Here is a 14,664-nt window from a genome sequence, read left to right as displayed (position 1 = left end):
CTTGTTACTGAGGAAAGTAAACCCTCTCTTGCCTTTTATTGTTAATGGAAATTTTTATGGAGATGATTGTAGATTTATATGCAGCTATCAGAAACAATACAGAGAGATCCCGTGTATACTTTACCCACTTTCCCATTGGTAATATATTGCAAAACTACTATAGTAGCACAACCAGGATATTAACATTAGTATAATCTGTCGATCTTATTCAGCTTTTCCCAGTTTTATTAATACTTGTACTCATTTGCATGTGTGCATTTTATCACTACAGTTCATCACACGTGTCGGTTACTGTGGCCATCTTGACAGTGAAGGTGCAGAACAGTTTCATTATCACAAGAATCCCTCCTATTATCACAAGGATCTCTCCTATTGCTCTTTTATAACCATACTTCCTTCTCATCAGCTTCCCCACACCCCTTACCCCCACTCCTGGTCCTGCTGTTCCCCACAGCTTCCCTAACCCCTGTTCTCCATTTCTAAAATTTTATTACTTTGAAATATTACATAAATGAAATCATGAAGTATGTACCCCTTGGGATTATTTTTTTTCTCACTCGGCATAATTCTCTGGAGCTTTATCCAGGTAGTTGTGTGTATCAATTGTTCATTTCCATTGCTGAGTAGTACTCTGTGTGTGTACCACAATTTCTTTAACAGTTTACCTGTTGAAGAAGTTCTTGCCTATTTCCAGCTTTTGGTTATTATGAATAAAGCTGTTACAAATATTCATGTATAGGTTTTTGTGTGGACATGTGTTTCCATTTTCTGGGATAGATGCCTGAGAGTGCAATTGCTAGATCTTAGGATAATTGCCTGTTTAGTTTTATTTTAAAAAACCTACCAAGCTGTTTTTGAGAGCAAATGGACCATTTTACAGTCCAGCAACAGTGTATGAGGGATCTCGTTTCTCTGCATCCTAGTTAGCACTTGTTGTCACTGGTTTTCATTTCAGTTATCTTGATAGGTGTGTAGAGATATCTCATTCTAGGTTGAGTTGTCATTTCTCTGATAGCTAATGAGTTGAACATCTTTTCATGTGCTTATTTGCCATCTGTATATCTACCTTGGTGAAATGTCTTTTTTATGTCTTTTGCCTGTTTCTAATTGGATTGTTTTGTTTAACTGTTGAGTTTTGAGAATTCTTTATACATTCTAGATACTAGCCTTTTCTCTAAGATGCGGTTTGCACATTTTTTTCTCCCAATCTGTAGCTTGTCTTTTTGTCCTATTAACTGTCTTTTGCAGAGCAAAAAATTTTTTCAGATTTTAATGAACTCTGATTTATCAAATTTTTTCCCTTTATGGACCATGCTTCGATAGTAAGCCTAAGAGCTCTCTGCTCAGCCCTGGATTCTGAAGTATTTTTCCTATACTTTTTCCTAAAATTTTTGTAGTTTAACACTTTCTGTGCAAGTCTGTGACCTGTTTTGAACTAATTTTTGTACAAAGTGTGAAATTTAGGTCGAGATTCATTTGTTGAAAAGGCTAGCCTTCCACCATTTAATTGCTTTTACAACTTTGTAAAAAAAAATCATTTGAGCATATTTGTGTGGGTTTCATTCTGTTCTCTATTCTGTTCCTTTGATCTATGTCTGTCCTTCTGCCAATGTCACACTGTTTTTATTCCTGTAGTAATATGTGTGTATGTGTGTGTTAGTCGCTCATTTGTGTCCAACTCTGCGACCTCATGGACTTTATCCTGCCAGTCTCCTCGGTCCACGGGATTCTCCAGGCAGGAATACTGGAGTGGGTTGCCATTTCCTCCTCCAGGGGATCTTCCTGACCCAGGGATCCAACCCATGTCTCCTGCATTGGCAGGCAGATTCTTTACTACTGAGCCATCTGGGAAACCCATATGCTTTACGTAAGATCAATTAATAATCTTATTCTGTTTAAAAAGGGCATTAAAACAAGCTTTTAAAGACTAAATGCATTAATTTGTAATACTTTATATTGCAAGTAATGGAATACCTGACCAATAGAGGCTTAAACAAGCAGGGGTTTATTTTTTTCACCAAGCAGGGAGTCTGGAGGTAGGTGGCTGCTGGCACACATTTAAAGGCTCTACTTTGAGCCAGGATCTCTGCAGTCTTACCCACCTTCCTGCCATGATCCCAAGATGGCTGCTGCAGCTCCAGACATTATGTATACATCTCAAGGCAAGAAAAAGTGAGCTAGAGGCAATATCACTTGCATTTGTTCCTTGGCTTAAGAGGACAAAAGCCTTTTCCAGAATCCCAGAACAGAACTCTGAAAAGGAGGCTGAGGAAGCAAGTGGAGTGTTTAGCTTTATCTAGCCTTTGTATGGAGTCCAGCAACGGAGAAAGAATTTGGGAATGGATGTACTAATTCGCTAGGGACTTCCCAGGTAGCACTAATGGTAAAGAACCTGCCTGCCAATGCGGGAGACTTAAAAGATGTGGGTTCGATCCCTGGGTTGGGAAGATACCCTGGAGCACAGCGTGACAACCCACTCCAGTGTTCTTGCCTGGAGAATCCCATGAACAGAGGAGTCTGGTGGGCTATAGTGCATAGGGTGGCAGAGAGTTGGACATGACTAAAGCAACTTAGCATGCACACATGTACTAATCAGCTACAATGAGCCATTTATGTTAACTGACTTTGGTGGAAGTCTTTAGAATTCTTTCTATTGATTGATGCTCTGAATTTAATTATTTAGAGGGGAAAAAGCAGTGTTTTCTGAGGAAGGGCTGCACAACTTTCTAGGTCTTACTGATTTAAGTTTATTTTTTACTTTACTGATTTAAATACATTATTAAATATATAAAACCAACCTTATTGTTACATTGAGTTGATGGCTGAGAATCATGAGCTCAACATTTTTCCAAGTTAGGTTTAGAAAGAGAAGAAAATTAGTTTAAAAATCTTTGAAGTTTTCTTTGACATGACTTTAAAAAATTTTTACATTTGGGGTTTCTTTTTGAGTGATTCAGCTTTATTATTAAGTAATGATAGCTTTCATGCTCCTCTGGTCCTGAGCTCTACCCAAGGCAATTTTGTTATTATTTTCTCTGGGAGGTTCATAGGATTTGCTCAATTACTTCCTTTTCTTTATAAAAGTACAGAAAAGAAGAAAAGAGAAAATGAATTTCTAAAATAAATATGCTCTGAAGAGAGAGGTAAAAAAAATCTATTCATGGAACAGAAACAAACTAGTCCCAAATCTAGTCAGGCAGGGCTACCTATAAATGTGTGTGTGTGTGTGTGTGTGTGTGTGTGTGTGTGTGTGTGTGTGTGTGTGTGTGTGTGTGTGTGTGTGTCCAAATCTAGTCAGGCAGGGCTACCTATAAATGGTGTGTGTGTGTGTGTGTGTGTCCAAATCTAGTCAGGCAGGGCTACCTATAAATGGTGTGTGTGTGTGTGTGTGTGTCCAAATCTAGTCAGGCAGGGCTACCTATAAATGGTGTGTGTGTGTGTGTGTGTGTCCAAATCTAGTCAGGCAGGGCTACCTATAAATGGTGTGTGTGTGTGTGTGTGTGTGTGTCCAAGTCCAAATCTAGTCAGGCAGGGTTACCTATAAATGATGTGTGTGTGTGTGTGTGTCCAAATCTAGTCAGGCAGGGCTACCTATAAATGGTGTGTGTGTGTGTGTGTGTGTGTGTGTGTGTGTATTACCCCATGGCTGTGTACCCTGCCAGGCTCCTCTGTCCTTGGGACTTTTCAGGCAAGAATACTGGAGTGGGTTGCCATTTCCTCTTCCAGGGGATTTTCCTGACCCAGAGATTAAACCCACTTCTCTTGCATCTCCTGCATTGATGGGTGGATTCTTTATCACTGAACCTCCTGGGAAGTCCACCTAAGAATGATAGTTTTCCATATACATTACCATATGTAAAATAGATAAGCAGTGTGTTTGATGTATGACGCAGGGCACCCAAAGCCAGTGCTCTGTGACAACCTGGAGGGATAGGGTGAGGAGAGAGGTGGGAGGAGGGTTCAGGATACAGGGGGACACATGTATCCTATGGCCAATTCATGTTGATGTATGGCAAAAACCATCCTAATATTGTAAAGTAATTATCCTCCAATTAAAATAAATAAATAAATGTAAAAGGAATGCTAGTTTTAGGTAATTTGGTATCAGATTTTCCACCAACCTCAAAAAGTAGTTAGAAAAATAAGTTTTGTTGACATATATTAAAATATTAAATATTAACTGACTCTTTTCAGGCCCTGAATTTTTAGTAACTTCTGGTGGCTGTAAAAGGGTATCTGCAGTACTCTTTAATACCTATTCTGCTTTTAAGAGATTGAGTCTAGGTCCAATTATCTGATCTGTTCCCTCCCTCCCGCATCATGGTGGTGGTTTTTGTTATTACATTTGTCAAAAGTGAAAGTGGTAATTCAACCCTGATGACTTAAGCAAGGGGAGATCTATTCCTTTTCTCTAACAGGGCACACACAATGCAAGGCCTAATGTTTGTGGGCTCAGGTATTGAATTTTCATCCTGGATTCACTATTTATATTAGTTGACTGGCATTGGGCAAATTACTTAAACTCTGTTCCTGAGTATCCCCATCTATAAAATGGGGATAATGATAAAGCTTACTCAGAGATTTTTTCTGATAATTAAAAGAATCTATCACTTCTAAAATACTTAGAAGACTGCTACACATGTCAGCTTTTGGCTATAAGAATGGTATTTACATGTGCAAAGATGCGCTTCTAACTAATGGTGGCCCTAATGACCTGTCAGGTTCTTACCAAACACCTTATTCTTCTTGCCATGGTCATAGCAAGGTTGTCAAGCATCTGGGCTTTGGATGCAGTCTAGGTAGAAACAAAGAGACTCTGATATGCTGGAGCTCTGAAAGAGATTATACATGCATAAACAACTCCCGATACTGGTGACTGTAACCTGCTTCTCAGTTTGGGTTAGCTTTATGGTTTTTATGGTGGTCCTGGCAACTTATGATTATTTACTAATCAATTCAATCATGTGATAAACTGCTCTTCCAATCTCTAGCAACAGAGAAGGGATGGTGGTACCAGCTATTAATGTGATGTGAAACATCAAGGAGAGTCTGGCTTTGGCTGCTACCTTTCTGGTGGTGGCGCTGTAAGTGTGATGGGACCCAAGGAGTTGAGGTATCAAGGAACACTGGATCTGTGGATAGTATGTTCCTGATGTTATCATTTGTTAAGACATTTGCCTAATCTCTTTACACTGAGATTGAGCACCCTTTCACAGCTACCATGGCATAGGGCAGGTTGACATCTGATCCTAAGAGATTGTAATGGCAAATTCCAAGCTTGTGTGTATGTATGTGTATGTTGGGAGGGGCAAACATTTGAAACAGGTCCCTATGTACTTTTATATCATACCAAACAAATACTCCAAGCAATTAGTTTCTGAGCTATAGAATTTTGAATTGAAATTTCAAGTTAATATTCTGATAGGGCAGAAATGGAATTTTTGCATGCTGTGTTGATGAAAATAATGATGTCAATAGAAATTGACATCATTGAACTTAAGGAAGCATAGGTATATTGTTGTTGATTGGGGTTTGGATGTGTGAATTCACAACTAACAAATCAAGGTTTTTGGAAAGGATTTAGTAATAGTTCCCTTCATGTTAAAAGTATTCAAGAATCTGGTCTGGCTGATTTAATTTTACTTAGCAAAAGAGTTGAAAATATTTGACAATATCTAGCTAATAGTCTGCATAGAGAAATTACTCATCAATTTAGCAGGAACTTGATTGAACTACGTTCTGAACTTTATGCATTGTGGTTTCTCTTTAGTTTTCATAGCACTGGTAGTTTACAGAAAAAGGCCCCCTTGTATGGTATACTTAGTCATTGTCACTAGCTGGACAGAAATGTACTGACAAGAGTTCATAGCACTTGTGTAGGTGTATGGTGGGGAAAACCCTTTGCTTCTTCCAGTCTCTTCTCTTTACCTTGCTGCTGTGATGGTGACCAGGAAAGGGAAGGTTAGCCTTGCTGAGGGCTCTTCAGGCTCAATCCAGTGCCTTAGTTTCCTTCAGAAATGAGAAACTCAGCCAATGCTGTTACGTCCATATTTGGGAGCTGCAGCAATATACAGGCTAAGAAATCAGGTGATAGAAGTACTTTGTTCTCCGTATTGCTTTTTCTGCTCTCTCTCCTACCCCTTCTTAAGTGGAAGTGAGGCTGGCATGAAACTTGCAAGTCACCTCCCATCACTCTTTCTTTCTTAACACACCCAATCACACATGTTGGTTTCTTTACCTGATGTCTACTGTAGCAGTGCTTCTCCAAGTGTGGTGTGTATCTGTGACACTGAGAGTCTTTAGAAACTTCTGCAGCAAATTGACCTTGCCACGATATCTGAGGGTGTGATCAGTGAGCTTGTAAGTTTTTTTTTTTTTTTTTTTTTTTTTTTTGAGCTTGTAAGTTTTTATGTATTTGTTTTTAATTTCAAATTTTTATAATTAATTTTATTGTATTCCATAAAAGTATCAATCTGAAATGATTTGGCAAAAGAAACAATCAAACTTGCCCTTCCTCAATGATAGTTTGAAGGTCCTGTCCCAATCCTTTGCTTCCCATTCCCATTGTCTTTAGCCTCTTCAGGCCTTTCTCTCTCATCTTGAACCTGTTCAGCTGCACTAGCAGCTAACCTCACCTGCCTACTTCTCACTTCTCATTCGAATCCATCTTTTTTTTTTTAATGTCAGGTGGAAAGAGATGAATTAATTATATTCCTTCATTTATGACACAATGCCATCGTTGATTTGTGCAAAGTCTCTCTCTTGTTTTATGTACTTTTATTCCTTATCATTCCCAATCCCTAATCTCTTTCCCTTTCGACTTTATATAGGCTTCCATACAGATGTCTCTGATGCACATTTTAAAAAAAATTTAATTTAATTTTTGGCTGTGCTGGGTCCTTGTTGCTGTGTGCTGGCTTTCTCTAGTTGTGGCGGTCAGGGGCTACTCTTCATTGTGGTGCACAGGCTTCTCAATGCCATGGCTTCTCTTGTTGCAGAGTATAGGCTCTAGGTGCCCAGGCTTCAGTGATTGCAACTCAAGTGTGGGCTCTAGGGTATGTGGCCTTCAGTAGTTGAGGCACACAGGCTTAGTAGTTGCGGCTTGTGGGCTCTAGAGTGCAGGCTCAGTGCTTGTGGCATAGGCTTAGTTGCTTCATGGCATGTGGGATCTTCCCGGATCAGGGATTGAACCTGTGTCCCCTGCAATGGCAGGTGGATTCTTATCCACTGACCACCAGGGAAGTCCTGATGCACATTCTTGAATCTCTGTGTGTTCTTGCAAAGTATGTAGCATTGTTTTTAAAAAGTGTGTAAGTGATATAGTATGCTACAGGTACCATTTTTCACCTAACAGTATGTTTTAAGAGTCTTTGTTGCTATATGTACATCGAGTGGTGTGCTGCTGCTAAGTTGCTACAGTCATGCCCGACTCTGTGTGACCCCATAGACGGCAGCCCACCAGGCTTCTGTGTCCACGGGATTCTCCAGGCAAGAACACTGGAGTGGGTTGCCATTTCCTTCTCCATCCAATCCTGTGTGTCCTTCTCAAATCCGTATGTTGAACCCTAACCCCCCAGTGTGATGGTGTTTAGAGATGAGGTCATTAGGTTTAGATGAGATCATGCAGATGGGGCCCCCATCTTATGAGAAGAGACACCAGAGAGTTTGCTGTCTCTCTCACTGCCCTGTGAGGACACAGGGAGACATTGGCAGTCTTCAAGGTGAGAATAGAACCCTCACTGGGCAACTGAATTGGCCAGCACTCTTGTGTTAGACTTCCCAGGGTCCAGAACTGTGAGAAATTAGTTTCTGTTGTTTCAGCCACGACATCTATGGTCATTTATTATGACAGCCTACATACATCTGGTTTATTGCTTCAAAGAAGTGAAACGAAATGAAGATCCACCATAGTGTACTTATCCATGAAGCCATATTTTCTTATCCATTTCATCAACATATTTATCGAGGTTGTCTCTAACTTTCCCAAAATACAGTATGTCCCATACATACAAACCTTCAAGTTGTGAACTTTCAAAGATGCGAATGTGTGTTCTATCAACACCAGGCATGAATGAAATTGTAGCTTAGACTTACAAATTTACTTTGTTGGACTTACAAATTGGACTTATGAATGTGCTCTTTGAATGGAACTTGTTTGTATGCAGATGACCTACTGTACCATTACATATTCTCATATATCTTCACTTATTGGCTACTGTGAGAATTTCTCTGAGATACATATCCAGGAGTAAGATTCTTGAATCATAGGTAATACACATCCCTAGTTTTGCCAAGTAGTACCACATTGCTTTCTAGAATGATAGTTAACTGTCCCATTAGCAGAGCATTAGGGTTCCTGTTTCCCTATTCTCCTGTCCAATTCATCCCATTTCTCCAGCCTCAAGACAGTATCCAACTACCTGAAGGACCTCAACACTGTTACTCCAGTCCATCAGTTTATGTCTCAGGGTAGATAGACTTACCAGAGATTAGGGTCAATGAGCTTAGATTCAGATGCAGGCTTCACTATTTACCATATAACCATGGGTATGCTAGTCAACTTGTCTCTGCCTCTGTAAAATGACTGTAATAATGCCTATCACATAGTTTTCTGATGGCAAAATTAGGTAATGCATATAAAGATTCCCAGGTGGCAGAGTGATAAAGAATCCTCCTGCCAATGCAGGAGACCCAAGAGATGTGGGTTTGATCCCTGGGTCAGGAGTATCCCCTGGAGGAGGAAATGGCAACCCACTCCAGTATTCTTGCCTGGACAATCCCATGGACAGAGGAGCCTGGCAGGCTATAGTCCATGGGGTCACAGAGTTGGAGATGACTGAGCATGTATGCAAATGATCTAGCTCATGGTAAGTGGTCAAAAATGGAAGTCTGCGGCTTCCTAGTTGTTTTAGTTATCTAAATCTTGACTCCTCAGCCAGATGGTGGGTTTCTCTTCAAGGCACAGCTGAATTTTATGCTTATTTTAAATAGTATATCTGGCACAAGGGTTCCCAGGTGGCACTAGTGGTAAAGAACCTGCCTGCCACTGCAGGAGCCACAGAAGACTGGGTTTGATCCCTGGGTTGGGAAGATTCCCTGGAGGAGGGCACAGCAACCCACTCCAGTATTCTTGCCTGGAGAATCCCATGGACAGAGGAGCCTGGTGGGCTACAGTCCATGGGGTTACAAAGAGTTGGACATGACTAAGCGACTTTGCATGCATGCATGCATATCTGGCACAAAGTTAGTAATAGAGTAAATGTTTAACAAACATTTGTTGGTTTGACCTGAGATGAGTTCGTGATTACCCAAAACACTTGCTTTGAAAGAGGGAACATTATTATAAAATTCAATGTTATTCCACCATTCATTTTAACCAACCCAGCTTTTGCTTTGCTATGGTGATTTGGGACTGACTTATGGTAAACTGAGTGTTGTGTATGAGTGTGTGTCAGAGGGGAGTGGGGTGGTGGTGGAGGTTGTGGCAATGGATTCTCTATGGGACAGAGCCAGGCTGCTGGTCACTATCCTAACCACTGCCTCTAGCTTTCCTCCAGCAGCCTTCTACCTGGGTTGTTTATCTTCATGGGGTTATCTGTGTGGCCCCGACTCTCCTGAGCAAGACTACTCAGGCCCTTCCCTGTTCTTCCAGGCTGCCTTCACTATAAGAAAAAATGAGATCTCGTATTTTCCTTTTAATTTTTGGGTGTTTAATTTTTATTAATATTAATTGATTTGTTGTTGTTGTTCAGTGGCTGTTATATCCGACTCTTTGTGACCCCATGGACTGCAGCACGCCAGACCTCCTTGTCCTTCACTATCTCCCAGAGTTTGCTCAAACTTACTTCCATTGAGTCGATGATGCCATCCAACCATTTCATCGTCTGCCACTCCCTTCTCTTCCTGCCCTCAGTCTTTCCCAGCATTAGTGTCTTTTCCAATGAGTCGGCTGTTTGCATCAGGTGGCCAAAATATTGGAGCTTCAGCATCAGTCCTTCCAATGAGTATTCAGGGCTGATTTCCTTTAGGATTGACTGGTTTGATCTCCTTGCAGTCCAAGAGACTCTCAAGAGTCTTCTCTAGCACCATAGTATGAAAGCATCAATTCTTCGGTGCTCAGTCTTCTTTATATAACATTATATTAGTTGCAGGTGTGAAATGTAATCATTCTATCTTTGTATATATTGCAAAATGATCACAGTAAGTCTGGTTAGCATCTGCTATCACACAATAGTTACAAGTTTTTTGTTTTCTGGTGATGAGAATTTCCCAGATTTACTGTATTTGACACTCTCAAATATATACCAGTAGTACAGTATTAACTATAGTCACCATGATGTGTATTACATCCCCATGACTTATTTATTTTATAATTGAATGTTTGTACATTTTGATCACTTTCACCGATTTTGCCTGCCCCCACCCTCCACCTCTGGCAACCACCAGTTGGTTCTCTGTATCTATGAGCTTGTTTATTTTTTATTCTTTTTAAGATTCCACATATAGGTGTGATCATATGATACTTGTTTTTCTCTGTCTGACATTTCACTTAGTGTTATGCACTTAGGGTTCATCCATGTTGCTGCAAGTGTCAGGTTTTCATTCTTTTTTATAGCTGAATAATATAATAATATTAATTCATCTGTCAGTAGCCACTTTAGGTTGTTTCTGTTTTGGCTATTGTAAATAATGCTGCAGATGGACATGGGGTGTACATATCTTTCAAGCTAGTATTTTTATTTTCTTTGAATAAGCACCCAGAAGTAGAATTGCTGAGTCATGTGGTAGTTCTAGTTTTAATTTTTAAAGGAACTTCCATACTGCTTTCCATAGTGGCTACACCAATATATATTCTCACCACCAGTGCACAAGGGTTCCCTTCTCTCCATGTCCTTGCCAACACTTGTTATTTCTTACCTTTTTGACAAAATAACCATCCTAACAGGTGTGAGTTGGTATCTCATTATGGATTTGATTTGCATTTCCTTGATGATTAGTGATGTTCACATCTTCTTATGTACCTGTTGGCCAGTTGAATATCTTCTTTAGAAAAATATGTGTTCACATCCTCTGTCCATTTTTTAATCAGATTTTTTGTTATTGAGTTGTATGAGTTCTTTATATATTTTGGATATTAATTCCTTTTCATGTATATTATTTGCAAATATTTATCCGCCTTGAAACAAAGTATTTTTGAACTTCCTTTCACACTTCCTGCCAATGTATCATGCTTTGCAAGAGGCTGTTGCCCTGGATCTACATAATCCTGGCAAAGTATTCAAGTTCAAGCAGCAAATTCAGGATACTTGTTACCTCTGGAGAGGGAGACAAGGAGCATGAACTCTGAGAGAGGACTTATATTTATTTTTTAAATATTTTATTTTTATTGGAGCATAATTGATTTATAAGATTGTATTACTTTCAGGTACACAGCAAAGTGATTCAATTTTACATATATGGTGGGCTTCCTAGGTGGCTCAGTGGTAAAGAATCCGCCTGCCAGTGTAGGAGATGCAAGAGATGCGGGTTTGATCCCTGGGTTGGGAAGATCCCCTGGAGGAGAAAATGACAATCCACTCCAGTATTCTTGCCTGGGAAATTCCATGGACAAAGGAGCCTGGCAGGCTACAGTCCATTGGGTCACAAAGAGTTGGATATGACTGAGCAGACACACACACACACACATATAGCAAAGTGATTCAATAATACATATATGATACATATGTTCATTCTTTTTTATATTTGTTTCTCATATAGATTACTGCAGAATATTGAGTAGAGTTCCCTGTGTTATACAGTACGTCCTTGTTGGTTATCTGTCATATGTATAGTAGTGTCTTCATCCACAAATAATCGTATATCATCACTCATATGTGGAATCTAATTTTTAAAAAAACATACAAATGAACTCATTTACAAAACAGAAGCAGACTTACAGATATTAAAACCAAGAACTTGGGATGAGAGAGAGCTTTAATTGTATCTGAAATGTTTTATTTTTTCTACAGGGCTGTGGTGTACATGGATGTTCATAATATGATATATGATACAACAAATATATTAATATATAACATATAAATATGTGATATTTATTATATCACATATAATGTATTATCATGGATATTATATTAATTTGAATTTGCTGCTTATCATTTGTATGCTTATATTATCCATAAATAACCCTGTGTTTTTGAATATTTTCAGATTTTATATAAGGTGAGGTGATCAAATTTTGTGTCCTACTACCTTTTTTTTGCTTGACATTCTTTGAAATTTGTCCATATTGATGCATATAATTTTAGATCTGTATTTATAAAATTTAGACCTCTGTATTTATATTCCATTTTATAAAGAGAACGCAATTGAGGTATCTTTTCTGCTACTGATAGACATTTAGATGGTTTCCTATTTTTCACTCTTATTAACACTGCTGTAACAAATAATCTGATTTATAGCTCCCCATATAAGGGGCAGAAGATATTTAGAAGTGGACATGCTAGGTGTCTGGGCAAGCATACACCTTTCACTTTGCTGCTGCTGCTGCTAAGTCGCTTCAGTCGTGTCTGACTCTGTGCAACCCCATAGATGGCAGCCCACTAGGCTCCTCTGTCCCTGGGATTCTCCAGGCAGGAATACTGGAGTGGGTTGCCATTTCCTTCTCCAATGCATGAAAGTAAAAAGTGAAAGTGAAGTTGCTCAGTCGTGTCTGACTCTTAGCGACCCCATGGACTGCAGCCTACCAGGCTCCTCCGTTCATGGGATTTTCCAGGCAAGAGTATTGGAGTGGGGTGCCATTGCCTTGCTTTCACTTTGCTAGGTATTGCCATATCTTTCCTCAAATGGATTTTTCTGCTTTACTTTTCTACTAGTAGTGCATGCACATTGGTGTTGGCCCACATCTTTGCCAGCCCTTGGAAGCATTATCTGGGCTTTGCTCTCTCTGCTCAGATCCTCAGAAAAGATGGAAGGGGAAGTGCGGAAGAGGGAGGGCAAGGTTCTACAATTAGGAGGAGAATGTCAGCTCTGACAAATTTCCTGTGACACTTACTTTAATGAAGAAAAGATTTTATTCTCCATTTTGATGAAGATAGTATTTAGATTTCTGTGGGAAAACTGTTACATTTTTTACTCTGAAGTAGAGAAGTTTTTTTTCCCCCTGTTTGCATTCTTGGCAAATAAGTGGAATAGACCAATTAGCAAGTTAATGTCCTAAATGTTCACTTGCAGTAATAGTTATTTTGAAATGTTTTAAATAGCATGGAGCATTGGGCTTGTTCTTATTGCTTTTCAAGGTTTTGAATTTGTTAAAATGAATTGAATTTAAAATGAGGCACAAGTTTATGGTGAAGATTGATCATAATTATTTGCCACTCTAATTTGCATTTTGTAATGGGAAAAATAAATGATGGGAAATGTGTTTACCTTTTAAAACAAATATGAAAAGGCAGAAAGAATAATTTTGGCCATTTTGGGTTGTCTCTTGTGTTCACAGATGGGAAAAGAGAAATTCCACAAATCTCAACACTGGGGCTTTTGCAACAATGTTAGGATGCTGGTGAGTGAAGATAAACCAGGAATAGGTGGAGAACTGCTTTTCGGACAGAAGATAAAGCCAAAATACAGTGTATTTCCTAAAGGAATGGGAATTGACATGCCGTCTTGGGTGGCTTTCGATAAACAGGTAAATCACATGACATTGGGAGACATGCAGTCTTAAAATGTTACATGTACCTAAATATTAAGTAACTTTGAGAAAATGAGTCCTCAATGTAAATGTTCATCTGAAATGACATAAAAGTACTCTAAACAAAGAAAAGTTATCCCTGATTCTGTTTCTGACTAGGCACATTGGTTGCAGGATGCCTATTGTTCATCACCTTTCATGGTGAATGCTTATCAACCATTCTCTCATCTCCTGTCCTGGACAGGATAGTGTCCTTCTATAGGCAGTAAGGGTCTTGTCAGACTGTCACTTTTGTTTAGTGATTGCTATTAACTAAAACATTTTGTGTGATTCTGAATGTGCCATTGAATGCAACAGGAAAATGCCTTCTTGTCTTTTCTCCATACTAATTATAGTTCCCCATCCTTGAGGACCAAGGGTGACAGGGCCAGAGTTGTAGAAGTGAAGGAAAGAGGTGCCATTATTAGACAACAGTCTGAAGTTTTTGTGTTGTGTGTTTGTGTACATAACACATGGACATATACTGGTGTATTTACAATTGAAGTAGGCAGTTCATTTAAATACCTAAAGAGGGACTAAGAGCAAAGGGAGAAAACCCAAAGTGGCCAGTTGTTTCCCACAAGGGCAGCTGTGTGGATAAGCTCTGTTTTATCTCACAGCCCTGTGTCACCATGGCCCCACGGTCTGTTTTCCGAGAATTTGTTATTCAATTATCTGGGTCCTATAAATAAAAACTAACTCAGGACTAAAGAATTCAAACATTAGTATGCTAAACTTACCAGGTAGTTTTTTGCAGCCTTAACATGGGGATTGGTTGGCAATGCTTTGATTCCAATTAAAATGTCTTCAGATTTGGCAGAAGTGACATATCCCATGTCATCCAAGTTAGGGTCAGAGCACACACTTCTTTTGAAGTCCAGTTATGACACTTATGGAGATTTAACAGACCATGGGAAAGCTTCTTTCTTAGGAAACCTTCT

General features: G+C 39.3%; 1 protein-coding gene across 4 annotated transcripts in view; it reads left to right on the top strand.

Moving 5' to 3' along the window:
- EFHC2 (EF-hand domain containing 2) overlaps positions 1-14,664 on the top strand; it is a 242,871-nt gene that overhangs the window by 14,757 nt on the left and 213,450 nt on the right. For all 4 annotated transcript variants that reach the window (XM_065915700.1, XM_065915701.1, XM_065915699.1 and 1 more), the window contains exon 2: positions 13,493-13,681. In XM_065915700.1, coding sequence (XP_065771772.1) covers positions 13,493-13,681 — 189 coding nt within the window. The remainder of the gene's footprint in view (positions 1-13,492; positions 13,682-14,664) is intronic.

This window comes from Muntiacus reevesi, chromosome X (assembly GCF_963930625.1).
Source record: "Muntiacus reevesi chromosome X, mMunRee1.1, whole genome shotgun sequence".
NCBI lineage: Eukaryota > Metazoa > Chordata > Mammalia > Artiodactyla > Cervidae > Muntiacus > Muntiacus reevesi.
The sequence above is the reverse complement of the archived record's forward strand: the minus strand, read 5'-3'. Positions and strand labels throughout refer to the sequence as shown.